General features: G+C 49.5%; 2 protein-coding genes across 2 annotated transcripts; both read left to right on the top strand.

Moving 5' to 3' along the window:
• The first annotated feature begins 500 nt into the window (after positions 1 to 500).
• Positions 501 to 1942, top strand: RLN3 (relaxin 3). Its single transcript, XM_068536895.1, is given in 3 exon segments — positions 501 to 728; positions 731 to 778; positions 1713 to 1942. Coding segments are annotated over 3 exon segments (498 nt in total). The 5' UTR covers positions 501 to 508.
• Positions 1943 to 2719: 777 nt separating this feature from the next.
• IL27RA (interleukin 27 receptor subunit alpha) lies at positions 2720 to 19169 on the top strand. The gene is made up of 14 exons (XM_068536894.1): positions 2720 to 2937; positions 3381 to 3498; positions 6787 to 6944; positions 7027 to 7184; positions 8683 to 8842; positions 9147 to 9220; positions 12209 to 12392; positions 12488 to 12676; positions 14574 to 14675; positions 14750 to 14908; positions 17456 to 17581; positions 17967 to 18060; positions 18246 to 18339; positions 18459 to 19169. The coding sequence occupies exons 1-14, from the start codon at positions 2838 to 2840 to the stop codon at positions 18711 to 18713; spliced, it is 1971 nt and encodes a 656-aa protein (XP_068392995.1). The 5' UTR covers positions 2720 to 2837; the 3' UTR covers positions 18714 to 19169.
• The last annotated feature ends 29 nt before the right edge of the window (positions 19170 to 19198 follow it).

Here is a 19198-nt window from a genome sequence, read left to right on the forward strand (position 1 = left end):
CAGACACTCTGCACGTAGGGCCCAGCGATCTGTGTTTTAACAAGCCCTCCAGGAGATTCTGAGGCTTGCTCAAATTTTGAGAACTATTATCATAGGTTGTTGGGAGGATTCAATCAATTAAACAAATATACATATTTAGAGCAGTGCCTGGCCCCATAGCCCATACTGTGTAAGCACTCATTATTGTTGTTATTACGGAGGAGGCCTGGGACCCTAGCAGTATGGTGGTGACGGGGGGGCTGGCTGTGCCCTCTCTCCCGGTCTGGTGGGGGTCTGGGTTCCTGGTCTCTGCTAAGTGGAGGCCTTCTCACCTCTCTCTGTTGAAGATGACAGTGAACTGGACCACATCACCCCATCCCTGGCGAAAGGTTATCGCTTGGTCCGGGAAACGGGAAAGGTCAGTGCTGGAGGGGTGGAGGGGGCCGCATGCCTGCCTCCTCTCTGCTGGTGGAGATAAAGGAGGTTACTTAGCTCCTCCATGACAGGAGGCAGGAGCTAAGATGTGGAAATGGGGGGCCAGGAGGCGGTGGAGGCACCAACCACAGGAAGCTGCCTTGCTGTGCCACCTCTCACATCTCAGGCAGCCCTGTTCAGCATGGCCAAACGTCCGCTGCTGCTGCTGCTGGCCATGGGGGTGCTGGCTGGGGAGCTGTGGACCGAGGCCCAGGCAGCACCCTACGGAGTGAAGCTTTGCGGCCGTGAATTCATCCGAGCAGTCATCTTCACCTGCGGGGCTCCCGGTGGAGGCGGTCAGACATCCTGGCCTATGAAGCTATGGGTGAGGCTGGGGAGGTGCTGTGTGTGTGTCACGGGCATTGACAGGACACAAGATGGGTCCAAGGAGCCAGGGACGGAGGTGAGATGAGGGGCTGGGGCAGGGGAGTCCCTCCTCCACCACGTGCAGCTGGGGAGATGGGCCAGGCCCTCAAGGCTGTGTCAAGGCTGGGGGAGCCGGATGAGGGAGGGGCAGCAAGCCATCCACACCAGCTAAAAGTCTGCTGCTACTTGGGAGCCCCGTGCCCTGCGTTAGGCAAGGCTGCTCTTTGCACAACACTGGGAAGTGCCTTTCAGAAGCCGAAACTAAAGTGCTTTCCAAGCCTTCAGGGAAGGGAGTGTGAGGGGTGTGGTGAGTACAAGGCTAGATTTGCCACCTAGTAGGTGACCCTCCTACCAAGTTGCTTTCCTTCCCTGATCCTCTTTATCTGCAAAAGGGAGGCACAGCCCCTGTGTCTTGCAGGTTTGTTAAGCAGCAAAATTGAGTGAAAACAGATTAGGACAAAGTTGAGTGCCTACCATGTGCCAGACACTATTCTAAGTTTTTTTTTTCTAAATGGGTATTAATTAAATCATCTACTCTGTATAAAACCCTAGAAGGTAGGAGTTATTACTATCCCCGTTTTGCCGACAAGGAAACGGAAGCTGAGAGATGATAACGGGATTGGTGCTCAGTCAGTTCAGCTCCCAAACACATGTTCTTAACCATCAGGTCCTCAGTAAATAATTAGTAGGGGAAAAGATACGACAGAAGAGGAAAGCCAAGCTCAATGAGGTTGAGTAAGCTGCCCATCAAAGCGGGAACCCAGGCCTGAGTGGAATCAAAATCTTTAATCACAAGGCTGAGTCACAAGAACAGAGAAGTAGCTGGACCAGCCAGGAGCCCGGACTCTGGGTATGACAGAGTCCCAAGCACTAACTCTTTTCATCTTTTGCAGGGGATGCCTTCCCAGACGCAGACTCCAATGCAGACAGCGAGCTGGATGAGGCAGTGGCCTCCAGCGAGTGGCTGGCCCTGACCAAGTCCCTCCAGGCCTTCTATGGAGGCCAACCGGGCTGGCAGGGCACCCCAGGGGCTCTGCGGGGCAGCCGCGATGTCCTGGCTGGCCTCTCCAGCAACTGTTGCAAGTGCGGGTGCAGCAAGAGTGAAATCAGCAGCCTCTGCTAGAAGGGGAACTGGGCAGCCAGGGAGCACCAGGGTGAACGCCCCAGCCCTGCCATCCACCTAACCGGTGTCCAGCTGGGCACCTGTTTCTAGCCCCTCATGCATTCATTCATCAGCGAGTCTCAGAAGTCAGGCACTGTGGACTTGGCCAGAGTCCCCCCCACCCAACACTGACCTTTAAGCGGCCTGCCTATCCTGACCCTGAGCAAGCTGTGCCCCTACCTGGCCAAATGGGGACCCTGACCTCTCCGCAGCCCATATCATGCCTTTCCTGGCCTATACTGTCTCCTGCGGCAATGGATGCCCCTACTCTACCCAAACTGGCCACACTGAGACCCTTACCCGAACTGTCACTCTCTCCTGTCCCAACTGTGGCCACTGTCCCCTGGCCAGCCCCAATTATACCGCCGCCCCATTCCAGCCTTTGCCCGCTCCCTTCCCCCTGTCTGCCAGCCCCTCTCCCTCCGACCTCGCCTGCTGGGGGTTCTAGAGCTGTGGACCCCAGGGTTGGTGGAGGGACCCCTGGGTTCCCTTCATATCCTGGGGTGGGAAGCTCAGTGGGGGGAACGGATCAGAACCTTCTCCAACCCCACAGATAAAAAGTTCCAAAGGATTCGGCAGCCTGTGAGTGCGTGTTGGGGGGGGGGGAGGGGCAGGTGTCTGCGGAGCTCGGCCACGCCTCAGCGCCGCCCACCCCCCACTACCCCTCCTCAGCCCCTGCGAGGGACTTTCCGGCGCAGCTAAGGGGCGGGGAGCCGAAGCGCAAGGTGCGGAGGCGGCTGGGAGGGGTGGCTGCGCTTCCCGTTGCTGCTCGGGCGCTGGACCCCGAGAGCTAAGCGGGCCGCGCTGCAGCGCTGGGCCGGGCCGGGCCGGGCCGGACTGGGGGCGCGGGGACGCCATGCGGGGAACCCGGGCCGCTCCCTTCCCGCCGCGGCCGCGGCCGAAGCTGGTTCTGCTGCCCCTGTTGACGCTGCTGTTCTGCAGGACTCGGCCCCAGGGTGAGTTAACGGAGCGAACTCGTGTCGGCGCTCTGCCGCCGCGCTCCGCGAAAGCGCACATCCTCCAGGGTGAACCGCAAGTTTGCGGAATGAATGACAAAGGTCCGGATGCCACTCTGCTCCCCCCCGGGGCAGGGACCGGGCGAGGAGAAGAGTTGGGGAATGGGCGGCAGCGAGGTGGGAGCCAGGGTCCGGGGTTCGGGGGTGGTAGGGGAAAGGGCTCTTCGGGTGGTAACAGGATGTGGCTGGTAGAGGGAGGGGAGGAGTTATGCCCGAAGCCTGGGGAGCGGTGCCCAGCGCCCCCTTCCTGCTGCTCACTTCCGTAAGGGACCCTGGATCGCCCTCCACAGTTGTCGGGGGTGGGGGGAGTTCAAGTTCTGGGGTGGGAGGGCGGCTGGGGGAATTGACCCCCTTCCCTCGGACCCTCCCTCCTCCCTCTCCAGGCAGCCCTGGGCCACTGCAGTGCTATGGATTTGGACCCTTGGGCGACTTGAACTGCTCATGGGAGCCTCTTGGGGACTTGGGAGCCCCTTCCACGCTGTACCTCCAGAGCCAGAAGTAGTGAGTACAATGGAGTGATTTGGGGAAACAGAGGCTTTGGAAGAGTGACCACTCAGGTTCTAGACTTCTCAGGTTGAGAGGACCCATTAGTCCTGCCCACCCGCACCCCCCAGCCCTGCCCCACTCTCAAGCCCTTCAATTCCAGGTTCCCTTATTTCCTTGCTGTGTTACCCTGGACCAGTCACTTTCCCTCTCTGAGCCTCTGTTTCTTCCTGTATCAAGTAGTGATAATAATGGAACCTGCCTCTCAAGGTTGGTTTTGAGAATTCAATGAGTTATGCACTTGGAAAAGAAAATGCTTAATGATTAGAAGCTGTTTTTATTGCTGTGTGACCTTAGGCAAATAGCTTAACCTCTTTGAGCATATGAAAAGATCATTTGGTCTGGTGCTGGGGATGCAACAGTGAAAGAGACACAGAAAGCCTCGTGGAGCCCACATTCTGAGCGGGTGACTGATGTTGCTTCACAATGAATCACACATGGAAACACAAATTCATTTCAAATTTGGCTAAGTGAGAGGAGAGGGAAAGGAACATTTGAAGATGGGAACTGGGATGGGAGGCTGGTCTTTTTTTTTTTTTAACGATGGTAAAATACGCATAAAATTTACCACCTTTTTTTCTCAGCCTTTTTTAAGTGTACAGTTCAGTGGAATTAAGTAGAGTCACATTGTTGTGCAACCATCACCACCATCCATGTCCAGAAGGGGGGGCCTAGGGTTTTAATTGGTAGAGGATGAGGGAGTAAGAGAAGGTCTTCCCCTTTTTTTAAACGAGGTGAAATTCACATAACATGAAATTAACCGTTTGCAAGTGAACAGTTCAGTGGCATTGAGTACATTCACAACGTTGTGCAACCAGTGCCTCTATCTAGTTCCAAAACATGTCCATCACCCCTAAAGGAAGTTCCATCCCCAACAGCAGACACTCCCTGTCCCCTGGCAACTACTAATCTATTTTCTGTCTCTGAATTTGCCTGTTCTGGACATTTCACATAAATGGAATCATATGGCATGTGGTCTTTTGTATCTGGCTTCTTTCACTTAGCATGTTTTTCAGGTTCATTTATGTCGTGGCGAATCAGAACTTCATTCCTTTTTGTGGCTGAACAATATTCCACTGTATGGATATACTATGTTCATCCACTCATCTGTTGATGGACATTTGGGTTGTTTCCACCATTGGGCAATTGCAATTGGGTGATCGTGACTAGCACTGCTTTGAACATAATGTGTCCAAGTTTTTGAGTCCCTGTTTTCAGTTCTTTGGGGTATATGCCTAGGAGTAAAATTGCTGGGTCATATGGCAGTTCTGTGTTTAACTTTTTGAGGAACCACCTAACTGTTTTCCGCAACAGCTACACCATTTTATGTTCCTACCAGCAACATAACATAACACATGTGTTTTTGTTGTTTTTTTCTGAAGGCCTTGATTTGAACCTTTGAAATCCAACCCTTTGGGATGTCCTCAACTCCTCTCTCTCTCTCTCTCTCTGTCACCCACATCTGATCCATCAGCAGGCCTTGCCAGCTCTACCTTCTACATTATCCAGAATCTGGCACTCCTCACTTCCTCAGCCCCCACCATAGTCCAGTCCCCATCATCGCTGGCCTGGACCGTGCGGTCACCTCCTCCCTGGACTCGGTTTCCACCCTTAGCCCCACGGTCTGTTCTCCACCACAGCATCCAGAGCACACCTGTGAAATTCTGTTCTTATTTTTTTTTTTTTTTAATATTTATTTATTTATTTATTTGGCTGTTCTGGGTTTTAGTTGCAGCATGTGGGATCTTCGTTGCGGCATGCGGGATCTAGTTCCCTGACCAGGGCTCGAACCCCGGGCCCCCTACATTGGGAGCACGGAGTCTTTTTTTTTTTAAATTAATTTATTTTATTTTTGGCTGCGTTGGGTCTTCATTGCTGTGCGCAGGCTTTCTCTAGTTGTGGCGATTGGGGGCTACTCTTCTTTGCGGTGCGTGGGCTTCTCATCGTGGTGGCTTCTCTTGGTGCGGAGCACGGGCTCTAGGCGCGCAGTATGCAGTAGTGGTGGCACACAGGCTCAGTAGTTGTGGCTCGCGGGCTTAGTTGCTCCGCGGGGCATGTGGGATCTTCCTGGACCAGGGCTCGAACCCCTGTCCCCTGCATCGGCAGGCGGATTCTTAACCACTGGACCACCAGGGAAGTCCCGCACCTGTGTACTTTTGAATCAGGGCATGTCCCTCCCCAGCTCACAGCCCTCCAGGGCTCCCACCTCACTCAGGGTAAAAGCCGGAATCCTTCCTGCAGCCCATCAGGCCCTGTATAATTTGCCTGTCACCTCCCCGCCCTCACCTCCTCCCACTTTCTCGCTCACTCACTCTACTCCAGAGTACAAGCCTCCTCCTCGCTGTTCTTCGTAAAACACCAGGCACAGTTTGGCCTCAGGAGCTTTGCACCAGCTGCTCCCTCTTCCTAAAATGCTCTTCCCCAGGTATCGCGTGGTTCCACACCACATCCTTCAGGCCTTCATTCAAATGTCTCATCAGAGAGCTTTCCTGACCACCTTTCCTAAAATAGCACTGTCACTTTTCATCCCATCATCACACTGAATCCTCCTCACCCTGCTTTATTGTACTTTATATCGCTTATACCACCATCAGTTATATATTTATGAGTTTCTCATTTGCCTCCCCCACTGGAACACCAGCTCCGGATAGTGGGTCCTTGCCTGCTTTGGTCATAATCCTATTCCCAGCTTCTACAACAGAAATATATATTTGCTGACTGAACAGTTGCATAGAAGTAAATGTGCGTATATGTAATAGGTGCTCAGTAAATAAAATAACCAATGCTCATATAACATGTATTGTGCCCCTGACACTTGCTGTTCTAAATGCAGTCCATTTCTCATCTCATTGTTCCCCTCCCCTATTCAGCCCTTTCAGCAGGCACTTTTTAAAAAACACATTTACTTATTTATTTATTTGGCTGTGCCGGGTCTTAGTTGTGGCACACTGATCTTCGTTGGGGCGTGCGGGATCTAGTTCCCTAACCAGGGATCGAACCGTGGTCATTGGGAGCACCGAGTCTGAACCACTGGACCACCAGGGAAGTCCCTCAGGAGGCAGTTTTATCACCCTCGTTTTGTAGATGAGGAAACTGAGGCACAGAGAAGTTAAGTTGCTTGCTCAAGGTCACACAGCTCTGAAGCAGGAGAACTGGGATTTGAACCCAGGCAGAAAATATGTTATCGTTACGGCTCTGGGCCCAGCCCACTGTATGCTGCCCCGATTCTCGCGTCTCTCCTCACAGCCATTCCAACAAAACCTGGACTGTGGCAGTGCCCACTGGGCAGAGCTGGGTGACCATTCCACGGGAACAGCTTACCACGTCTGACGAACTCCTTGTCTGGGTGGCCAAGGCAGGCCAACCTCTCTGGCCCCCAGTCTTCGTGAACCTCGAAACCCGAAGTAACAGGCGGGAGTGGGGGTTTGCTATGTGTGGGGTGGGTGGTCTTGGAGGCCCTGGCTCAATGCACCTCCCCTTCCTCAGTGAAGCCAGATGCCCCCCATCTGTACCCTGATGTGGACTTCTCAGAGGATGACCCCCTAGAGGCCACTGTCCAATGGGCCTCTCCTGTGTGGCCACCCCATAAGGTCTTGGTCTGCCAGTTCTACTACCGAAGATGCCAGGAGATGGCCTGGACGCTGGTGAGTGTCAGGGACCCTTTTCCCCCCACCCTACTCTGGGCGGGGCCTGGGACATCATTCCCAAATCAGACACCTAGCTCAGAGCTCATTCCTCAGCTGGCCCTGGAGTCTGTCCACATTCCTCACAGAAGGCCTGTACATGCATCTTGTTCAGCTAAAAAATGTTCCCCCAAGATAATCTATAAATTCCATGCAGTCCCAATCCAAATTCCACTTGGAATTTTTTTTTTTTTTTTTTGGCCACGCCGCAAGGTTGTGGTTGCGGGATCTTAGTTCCTTGACCAGGGATTGAACCCGGGCCCTCGGTAGTGAAAGCAAGGAGTCCTAACCACTGGACCTCCAGGGAATTCCTTCCACTTGAAAGTTTTGAGAAACTCAGTAAACTTCCTCTAACATTTTTGTGAATGAATAAAAATCGTCAAATAGCTTACATTAACCTTAAAATAAGAGGTTAACCGCAGACACTTAGCATCTACTGTGTGCCAGACACTGTTCTAAGCTGTCTATTGGATCCTTACAAGAACTCTTTGAGGTAGATGTGTTTTATGCCTACCCATTTTACAGATGAGGAACAGAGCCTGGTTTTCAGTAAACACTCAAAAGTAATAAAAGCAGCTCACATTTCTGAGCACCTGCCACGCATCAGGGCCCAAGCTAAGCAATCTGCATGGATTATCTTGATGAGTACCCCCAACCTCCCTATATAGTAGATGCTTTTAAGATCTCTATTTTATAGTTGGGGAAGCTGAACCTCAGAGAGGTTAAACAACTTTCCCAAGTTCACACAGCAAAATAAATGGAAGACAACTCCAGTGCAATGGGACCCCAGGGGTTGGGGAGCCTGCCCATGCACTTTAAGAGCACGGCACCGAAGTTGCAAGTATCTTTCATCTCATATCTCATTGGCCAGAACTTAGTCACATGGTCTCACCTGATTGCAAGGGAGACTGGGAAATGTAGTCTTTATTCTTGACACACATGTTCCCGACAGATACGCAAGGGTTCTATTTCCAAAGGAAGAAGGGGAGAATGGATATTGGGGATAACCCACTGTCTCAGTCACAGCTTTTCATGCAAAACACTACAATATAGAGCAGAGTTGTTGTCACTGTGAATATTCATGCAATTCAGAGCAATGCTAAGATGCAGACTTTGCAATCTAACTGCCTGGGTATGAATCTCAGCTCCAGAACTCACCAGCTGTGTGACCTTGGGTATGTCACTTCCCCTCTCTTGGCCTCAGTTTTCCTCATCTGTAAAATGAGAATAATATTAATAATAGAATTTACCACCTACCGCTATACCTGGCACAGAGGATAATCAACTTGTTTCTTTTTTTCCAGGGATTGTCCCAATTTTAAAACCAAAAGCCCTGTGTCCTACGAACCCACTTGATCCCAGGCAAAGCAGGACAGTATTGGTCATCCTACTGACATATAAGGCCAAGTACTTTCAATTCAATCTTCAGCCTCATCACTCTCCCCTGTCTCTCCCCCAGCTGGAACCAGAAGTGAAGTCCATACCCCTGACCCCTGTTGATATCCAGGACCTGGAGCTAGCCACTGGCTATGAGGTATCTGGCCGCTGTCAAGTGGAAGAAGAAGAGGATCTGTGGAGCGAGTGGAGCCCCATTCTGTCCTTCCAGACACCACCCTCTGGTGAGGATCTCTGGGCTTACCCCTACACCCTCAGCCCCTCTCCTGGAAGTCTGGCCAATCATGCCATTCTCATTTGTCATATTTTATAGTTGGGAAAGCTGAACCTCAGAGAGGTTAAGCAACTTTCCCAAGCTCACACAGCAAAAAAAAATTGAAGACAACTCCAGCGCAGTGGGACCCCAGGAGTCGGGGAGCCTGCCCTTGCACTTTAAGAGCACAACCCCAAAGTTGCACGTATCTTTCATCTCATATCTCATTGGCTAGAACTTAGTCACATGGTCTCTCCTTTTTTCATCCTTGCCAGCTCCAAAAGATGTGTGGATATCAGGGAACATCTGTGGGGCACCAGGCGGACAGGAACCTCTGCTTCTGTGGAAGGTGAGTTGTGAGGACCATATCTCTGCACATGTCAGGAAACCCCAAATAACAGTGATGTAGAGGACTTCCCTGGTGGTCCAGTGGCTAAGGCTCCGCACTCCCAATGCAGGGGGGCCAGAGTTTGATCCCTGGTTAGGGCACTAGATCCCACATGCTGCAGCTAAAGATCCCACGTGCTGCAACTAAAAGATTGCTCATGCCACAACGAAGATCCTGCATGCCGCAACTAAGACCCAACACAGCCAAATAAATAAAATAAATAAATATTAAAACCCCAAAAAACAATGATGTAGGGAATTCCCTGGTGGTCCTGTGGTTAGGACTCTGGGCTTTCACTGCCGAGGGCCTGGGTTCAGTCCCTGGTTGGGAACGAAGATCCTGCAAGCTGAGCAGTGGGGCAAAAAGAAAAAAAAAAAAAAAAACACCAAGAAAACAAAAAACAAAGAAACCAAACCAAACCAAAAAACCCCCCGAAAACAAAGATGTAAACAAGACAAAGGTTACTATGCTGCCCTCTTGAGGTTGCTTCAGGGCTTCAAGGAGGGGATGCTCAGAGAGGTCCTGGCATAGTGCTGGGTGCAGAGAAAGACTCCACCAATGTTGGCTGAATTTAGGAGATCTGAGCTGAGACATGAAGATGGGTACAAGTGTTCCAGTCAGGGGGGACACCAGGTGCAAAGATTTAGAAGCAAGTCTAGGCTCAGCTCCACAAAATACAGCAGAATATGCTAAGGGCTTTGATGCTAGTATTAAAGGGCATTGTGAGATGACAGACAAGAGTGAAACAGTCCTCACTGATGCACATCTGCTGAACACCTACCGTGTTCCAGACATTGCCAGGCCCTGGCTCACGGTAAATATGGCAAGAAACAAAACAACAGGGCTCATACTTTCTTGGGCCACACAATCTAATATCACTAACTTTAACCATGCGTAATACCTACAGAGCTCTTACTATGTGCCAGGTCCTCGCCTACAACACTTATTTACATTAACTAACTTTACAGATGAGAAAATGAGACATAGAGAGGCTACCCCAAACCAAACAACAGCTAAGTGGCAGAGCTGAGGTTCTTTGGCTTTCAAACCTTAATTCACGGTTTCCGTGCCTCTATTTTATTATTTTTTTAATTCATTTTTTGTCTTACTTTTTTTGGCCATGCTGCACGGCGTGTGGGATCTTAGTTCCCCGACCAGGGATCAAACCTGTGCCCCCTGCATTGGAAGTGCAGAGTCTTAACCACGGGACTGCCAGGGAAGTCCCTCGTGCCTCTATTTTATAACACATACTTTGTAATGCCCCCTTACTATACTGAAATGAAATACATAGCTAATATAACCCATATATACATATATTTTAAAATGTGTATCATACAGTATATTGTATTATAACATACAGTGTACAGTGTATTGTAATATTCAGTAGAAAATAAAGGGGAAATAAGGCTACTACATAATGCAAAATATTCAGTTCACCAGTATGATATGAATACTAAATCTGTATGTACCTCATAACATGGCTTTAAAATACATAAAGTAAAAATTGACAGAACTACAAGGAGAACTCTATGACTCCACAACCGTTGTGGGAGATTTTAACATACCCCTCTAAGTAATTTCATAACAAGCAGATGGAAAAACAAGTCAAGATCCAGAGAATCTGAACATATGAATAACAAACAACCTAATGGACTCACATAGGAAACGTCAGAACATGCATTCTTTCCATATGCAAACAGGACATTTACCAAAATCATCCACATGCTAGGCTATTGAGCTGGTTTCCAAGGACTTCAAAGGGATGAGGTGATGCTGGGCACATTGAAAAATTCTCTGATCAGAACACAGATTGTGCTGGAAATAGATAATAAAAAGTGCTTAGAAAGTCCCCATATGTTCAGAATATTTTAAAATTCAGTGAATGTTAAAACCAGGTCCCAAAAGGTTTTGTATTTATACATCAAAATGTGTTTGGTTCTAGGATCAGTTAAAATTATTAGACAGGTTTTTCATCTACAGAAGTTTCCAGTTGGGAAGACCTTCAAAAGTCACAAGGGACGTGGGACAATTTTTTTGTTTCTAGGAGAGGGTAGTGTCCCTGGCTCTTGCCCATCAAATACCAATCATTGAGGCAACCAAATATTCTCACAAGTTTCCCCAAAGCACTCTGGAGGGTACTATCCTCTTTGCTATGCGTAATTACTCCTCTATACAACAGTGGGAATTTTGCAGTCCCTAAGAACTGCACACGACAGACTAAGGTAAGGTGAGGGACGACAGGGTCATATAAGTGCATGGTCAGATCCTGTCTTTAGTTAAAATCTTGATAATTTGTTTGTCATGGTTTTTCATTTTTGCATTAATTTTTTTTAATTAAAAAAAAAAATTTTTGACCGCGCCGAGCCGCATGTGGGATCTTAGTTCCCCGACCAGGGATCGAACCCACGCCCCCTGCATTGGAAGCACGGAGACTTAACTATTGGACCGCCAGGGAAATCCCTGCATTAATTTTGATTGATTAAAATATTGCATACAACAGGGTCCTACTGTATAGCACAGGGAACTATATTCAATACCTTGGATAAACCATAATGGAAAAGAATATGAAAAAGAATGTATACGTATGTATAACTGAGTCACTTTGCTGTACAGCAGTAATTAACACAACATTGTAATTCAACTATACTTCAATAAAAAAAATTTTTTTTAAATATTGCATTAAAATATAATTTATCTTGATTTGATTTTTGGTATCTTCTCTTGTTCTGCCGCCAAGGTGAATGCCTCACTCACCTCACCCTAGTTCTGGCCCAGGAGCTGTATTCTAATCCCACCTCTTCCACTGAGCCACTCTTGAGACTCGGTTTTTTCATCTTAGAGTGAAACAAAAATATTTCACAGACTGGTTTGTCAGGTGACCTCACTGAGAAGCACAGTATGTGCCTGATAAATGGGAGATATTAACCGCTTCTTCCCCTCATCCCTCAGGCCTCGGGGCACTGCGTGCAGGTGAGCTACAGAGTCTGGTTCCAGATAAAAGATCAGGAGGTGAACCAGGAGGAGACCCCATGCTGCAGCTTCTCCATCCCCACTCGAGCGGAGTGGGCTGGGGTGTCCGCCGTCAACGCCACAAGCTGGGAGCCTCCTACCAACCTCTCTTTGGCCTGCTTGGGTGAGAGGCTGTGAGCTTCCTCTGAGCAATGCCCTGGAGGCGCAGGAGGGGACTTCCCGAGTGGACAGCTGAGATTTCTCCTCCTCATCCTCTAGGTCCACGCTTTGCCCCTCACGGCGTGGTGGTCAGCAGCATCCCTGCAAGCTCGGATCTGCTGGTGACTTGGCAGCAGGGGTCCGGGGAGCTGCAGGAGCACGTGGTGGACTGGGCTCGAGATGGTGACCCCCTGGAGGATCTCAACTGGGTCTGGCTTCCTCCTGGAAACCTCAGTGCTGTGTTGCCAGGTGAGGCCCCAGGACACCTGGGTTCCCATTTCAGCTGTTGGAGAGCAGACTGATGGCTGGATTTGCAGAAGAGAGTGTTCAAGTATCATTAATTCATGCAAGAAATATTCATTGACTACCTACTGTGTGCCAGGCCATGTTCTAGACACTGGTACACAGTGATGGCAGCTGATGTGTATTGGCATTTACCATAAGCATTAAATCATTCAAACTTCCTTATAAAGTAGGTTTCTGCTATTATCATACAGATAAAGAAAAAGGCCCAGAGAGGTTAAGCAACTCACCTGAGGCCATACAGCAAGTATGTGGTAGAACCAGGATTTGAACCACGTAGCCAGGCTCCTGAAGCGAAACCCTGAACCATCACCCTACTCTCCTCTCAGCAGCATCCCCACCCTCATCCCCACCAACATCTCCATCCTCATCTTGTAGGGCAGGCACCCAATGAAACAAAAAACAAGTACATCTGTAATGTAATTGGGGCAAAGTAAATCAGGGTAAGGGAGAGGAGGGAGGATAGCTATTTCAGAAAAAAAAGTTAGAAAAGGCCTCTCTGGGAGAGTGGCATTTGAACTAAGACCTGAAGGAGGCGAGACAGAGAGCCATGAGGATGTCTAAGGGAAAAGCAAGAGGGAACAAACAGTGCGAAGGCCCTGAGGCAGGATTGTGCCTGATGTGTTAGAGCAGCAGTGAGGAGGCCAGCGTGGCTGGAGTGGAATGAGCAAGGGGGAAAGTGGGAGGAGGTGAGGGAAGGGAGGTGATGGGGCAGAGTGTGCAAAGCCTTGTGGGTCATGGGGAGAACTTTGGCTTTTGCTCTGAGTCAGGTGGGTGCCCCAGAGGGTTCTGAGCAGAGGAAGGACATGTCCTGACTCAGGTGCTTACAGGCGCCCCCTGGCTGCTGTGGGAGGAACAGACTGGGAGGGCAAGGGTTGGAGGTAAGAGACCTGGGAGAAGGGACTGTGTATGTCCAGGTGGGACATGGTGGGGACTGGACCAGGTGGGGACCAAGGAAGGGAGAGAAGCAGGCAGATTCTTGTTGGGGAGTCTTAGAGCAGAATTTTGGGGACCCATTTGGATATGTTGCACCTGATGTGCTCATCCAAGTGGAATTGTCCATGGGACTATCAGATACTCAAGTCTCAGGTCTAGCAATAAGTTCTAGGCTGAGATTTAACACTGGGGAGTCTGTCCTTGGTGTAAAGAACTTGGGAGAGCATGAGAAGGTGTTGAGCGAGAGATTTAGGACAGAGTCCCAAGACCCATAAGTATATATGGACAAAAGAAGAGGAGCCCCAATTCTGGAAAATTCACAGTTGGGGAAGGCCATATGGCAGCATTAGGTTTTGAGAAGGGATTTCAGGAGCCTTCCTTACTGCGATGGCTGGTGTCAGGGCCCCATTTATAGTCCAGCATTTGACTATCTCCCAGCCTCTGGCACCTGCATTCCTGGCCTGAGGGCTTTTTCTGATGTGAAGCATTTTGCCCGCCTGGACAGCTGGAAGTGCGGGGGAATCAAGGTCCCTCAGATGCAGCCCTCTATCAATGACTGATAATGGTTGATGGATAAATACCCCAGCTCCCACCCTCCTCGGGTGGGATGGTGCTCAGGATTGTGCTCTCTGCTGCCACACAGAGTTCGCCAGCAGGACTGAGCCTTGGTTGGCCACGTTGGGAACTTGTTCTCTAACACATATTTACTGGGTGACTTTCCTTCCCTGCTTCACTTCCCCACTGCCCTATTGGTGTTTTCTGGGGTTGCCTCCCAGATAAATTACATTTATTCAAATTCTTATATCAAGGTGTCCTTCTGGGGACACAAATGAAGATGCCTACAAAATAAGAAATGAGTCGGGGAGGGGAGCCAACTCTAACTGGTCTTTGCTCCTACCCCCCTCAGGGGATTTCGAAGGAGGGGTCCCCTACCAAATCACGGTGACAGCAGTCTCTCCTTGGGGCTTGGCCCCTGCCCCCTCAGTCTGGAAGTTCAGAGAGGAACTAGGTAAGTGGTGGGGCTGGAGGATGGAGGGTCCTGGAACCCTGGCAGAACTTGACCCGCTGACTTTCTCTCACCAGTACCCCTGGCAGGGCCAATGCTTTGGCGACTCCAGGATGCCCCCCCAGGGACCCCTGCTGTAGCGTGGGGAGAGGTCCCAAGGCACCAACTTCGGGGCCATCTCACCCACTACACCCTGTGTGCACAGAGTGGGACCAGGCCTTCTGTCTGCATGAATGGTGAGCTCCACTGCCTCCTGCCCCTGCTCCCAGCCCCCACAAGACCCACCCATCAGTCTACCCCTCCCCTTAGCCCCAGATGGGCCCCTTTGGCTCCCTCTCAGCCCCTGGGAGAACACACGCTATCATTGGTTCCCTAGTGAATAATAACCCAGGTGGCTATCTGTGTAATAGACTGCCATTTGGCCATTAAAAATGAAGACTCGATCTATATTTATGGACATTGAAAGATGCCTGTCATATTTTATTAAGTGAAAAAGATAAAAGGATTGTAAAACTTTGTGGGATGGTTCCATTTTTGTGAAATAAACCCAGCACTGAGCGAAGCAGAGGCACAAATATGAAAAGAAACTCCCCCACAATGTCAATAGGGACTGTAGGATTACATATGATTTTTAAAATTTATTTATTTATTTGGGTCCATCGGGTCTTAGTTGTGGCATGTGGGATCTAGTTCCCTGACCAGGGATTGAACCCAGGTCCCCTGCATTGGGTCTTAGCCACTGGACTACCAGGGAAGTCCCTAAAGATGACTTTTATTTCTTTTTCATACCTTTGGGTGTAGGCTAAATTTTTCCTCTGAGCACAAATTCCTTTTTAAAATATCTTTTTTACCCTTTCCACTCCAGTTTTATTGAGATGTAATTGACAACATCACCGTGTAAGTTTAAGGTATACAGTGTAACGGTTTGGCTTACCTATATTGTGAAATGATTCCCATAAGTTTAGTTAACTTCCATCATCTCATATAGATACAATAAAAAGAAAAAGCAAAAAAATAATAAAAATTCAAAATACCCTTTTTTTTCTAATTACCAAAGTTATCTGTTCTTGTTTTAAAAACTGACACATTAAAGACGTATACTCAAGTATATCGTCATTCTCATCATTTCACTGATACTGACAACGCAGCTTCCATATTTTGCCATGCGTATGTTAACATAGAGATAGGAGTTGTGTTTTCTGAAAATTTTAAACTTTTTTATTATAGAAAATTTCAAGCACAAACAAAAGTCGGAAAAATAGTATAACAAATCCTTGTGTACCCACCATCCAGTTTCAATGGTTTTCTGCATTTTATCAATCTTGTTTCAATTTATCCCCACACTTTTTTTTTTCTAGAGCCTTTGGCATCATTTCACCCCTAAATAATTTGGTACTTCAGCATTTGTCTCTAACCGATAAAGCCTACTTATTTTTTAACATAGATACTTCGCCATGATTGCACCTTGCACAAGTATATAGATATCATTAGGTTAAAAATCATATATATTTATGTGTACATGTACGTATTATTAAAAGAGGACTACGTTATAGGCCCCTGAAGCTTATGAACGTGATGTTTTGCAACTTTCTTTTTCTCACCTGATGATTTAACTTGGACATCTTTCTATGGCAGTATATCTTGATCTGTAGTCATGTCTCCTGTAATCCTATAACAAACCAAAAAGCTGCTTCCTCTCTTGGCTTGAAAACCAAAAAGGGCAATTCAGTTAAAAAGTAAACAAAAACAATACCGGGAGGTGCAAATGTATTCCCCTCGTCTGGGGTGAATTTCCCTTCACTGGATTCTGTGCAGGTGAGGAATATGATACTCATGCATCCTTTTATTTATTCAGATATACAGTTGACCCTTGAACAACACAGGTTTGAACTGTGCAGGTCCAGTTATACATGGCTTTTATCAATAGTAAATCGTACAGTACCATCTGCGTTTGGTTGAATCTGCAAATGTGGAACTGGGAATACAGAGGAACCACAGATAAGGAGGGTGCACTATAAATTATACTGTACTTAGATTTTTAAAGGAGTGGAGGGTCGGCACCCCTAACCTCTGCATTGTTCAAAGGTCAACTGTATATCATTTTTTTTTTTTTTTTTGGTTTCGTTGGGTCTCTGTTGCTGCGCGTGGGCTTTCTCTAGTTGCGGCGAGCGGGAGCTACTCTTTGTTGCGGTGCGCGGGCTTCTCATCGTGGTGGCTTCTCTTGTTGCGGAGCATGGGCTCTAGGCGTGCAGGCTCAGTAGTTGTGGCTCACGGGCTTAGTTGCTCCACGGCATGTGGGATCTTCCCGGACCAGGGCTCGAACCCGTGTCCCCTGCGTTGGCAGGCGGATTCTTAACCACTGTGCCACCAGGTAAGTCCCCTGTGTATCTTTTTTGAGTGCTTTCTCAAAAGCACTTGGCTCCTCAAGTGTGTAGGCACTGATCCAGGTGCTGGGAATATGGCCCCCGTGGAGCTAACTTTCTAATGGGGGACATGCAGGTATAGACAAAGTAAATAATGTCTAAGCAGTGTGTCAGATGGTGATAAGTGGTGGTTAGAGAATAAAGCAAGGAAGATGAGTGGTGGAGCAGGTGCTATTTTAATTGTGGGGTGGGGGCGGTCAGGGAAGCCCTGAGAAGGTGACCTTGCAGCAAAGAGCTGAAGGAGATGAGGAGGGAGCCATGTGGATATCTGGGGGAGAGTGTTGCAGACAGCATGGCACGTGCAAAGGTCCTGAGATGGGACTTGACTGCCTCCCCAACCGCTCTGGGTGTGTTCTTCAGTGAGTGGCAGCACCCGGACCATCACCCTGCCCGACCTTCACTGGGGTACCTGTGAGCTGTGGGTGACCGCGTCCACCATCGCAGGACAGGGCCCACCGGGTCCAAGCCTCCGCTTTCACCTACCAGGTACGGGCCTGGGGCAGGACTGCCATGGGAGGGGGCCCAGAGAGGGGGGCATTGGAGGGGGTTATCTAATCATTACTGAACTTCAGGGGGTGGACAACATCTAGACTTCGGGATGTTGATGGTGCATTTTGGTGCTGCTAAATACTGCTGTGGATTATCAAGCAATGTGTGTCTCTGACCCTCTCACCCCATCCCTGACCTTGACCTTGACCTTTTCACAAGCCCCACTCCCACCCCAAGATTTCCCCCACCCTTAGCCCCTACCCATTCATAGGCCCCTTTATCCACCTCCCTTACCCATTCCCAGCTCCACCCATGAGCCTTACCTGACCCCCCCCCACCTCCCTGTGTCCAAATGTTCTTCTGCCCCTCCCCCCCCTTCCAGATAACACCCTGAAATGGAAAGTTCTGCCAGTTGTCTTTCTCATATGGGTTTTGCTCCTGACGGGCTGTGGCGTGAGCCTAGCCACCTCCGGAAGGTGAGGCTGTCAGACACACGGGTCTCTGCCCAGGTTGGGAGGGCAGCTGGGCGTTAGCTGAGCTTGGGGGGAGATGTGGGAAGGGGATGATGCTTCAGGTCTCTGTGACGTTCCTGGACCCTACAATCCGGGCATGGGTGTCTAGCCGCCTGGATTCCCTGCCCTGACTCTTACCTGCTTGCCAGGTGCGTCCACCTGCGGCACAAGGTACTACCCCACTGGGTCTGGGAGAAGGTTCCTGATCCTGCCAACAGTAATTTCAGCCTGCCCCACGTGAAGGTGAGCAGAAAGCTTGGCTTGTCAGGGCCCTCTGGGGGGTTGGGGAAAGCTCGGACAGTGGGGAGTAGGTGAGAATCGGGGGGTATGAGGGGAGGAATCTCAGCCTCTTCTCTTCCCAGGAGGTGCCCCAGGCCCAGCCCCCTGGGGACTCGCCCATCCTGGAAGTGGAAGAGATAGAGCAGGTACCGATTACGGAGGCCCCCCAGGCCTCAGCCCCACTGGACTCTGGGTATGAGAAACACTTCCTGCCCACACCCGAGGAGCTGGGCCTTCTGGGCCACACCCCAGGCTCCAGGTTATGGACGGAACCAACCCCAGGAGGGGAGAGGGGTGCTCATTTGACAGATGAAGACACTGAGGCTCAAAGAAGCTGAGTCACTTGCCTGAGGACACCCAGCCAAGGAAAAGCTGAGATTGAAGGACCCCTACAGCAAAGGGCCTGGCCCTACAGGGAATATACGGATGGATGAGGGAGCAAAGAAAAATATATAAAATCCAGAGTGGCAGCTGCCTCCCCAAATCTGTCCTGCTGCTATAACAGAACTGTAGTTGGGTGCACTCCCAGCCTCCCTTGCAGCTAGGTGCAGCCATGGACTGAGCTCTTATGAGTGGACCATAAACAGAGGTGACATGTGTCTACAGTGGGTCTGCGTGGGGGCTCTTCCATATTCCCTTCCCTTTCGCATGAGCTGGAGCATTGATGTGCCCTGTGATCCAGCTTTGGCCATACCCAAGGTGAAGGTGGAGCAAGAAATGGAAAGGAACCAGAGTTCCTGAGTGATGGCATGGATCAGAAGTGCCCAGAGAAATAAATTCTTTCTGTTTTGATAGCTACTGTAGCTTGAGGTCTTTTTGTTAC

Source organism: Eschrichtius robustus, chromosome 2 (genome assembly GCF_028021215.1).
Source record: "Eschrichtius robustus isolate mEscRob2 chromosome 2, mEscRob2.pri, whole genome shotgun sequence".
Classification (NCBI taxonomy): domain Eukaryota; kingdom Metazoa; phylum Chordata; class Mammalia; order Artiodactyla; family Eschrichtiidae; genus Eschrichtius; species Eschrichtius robustus.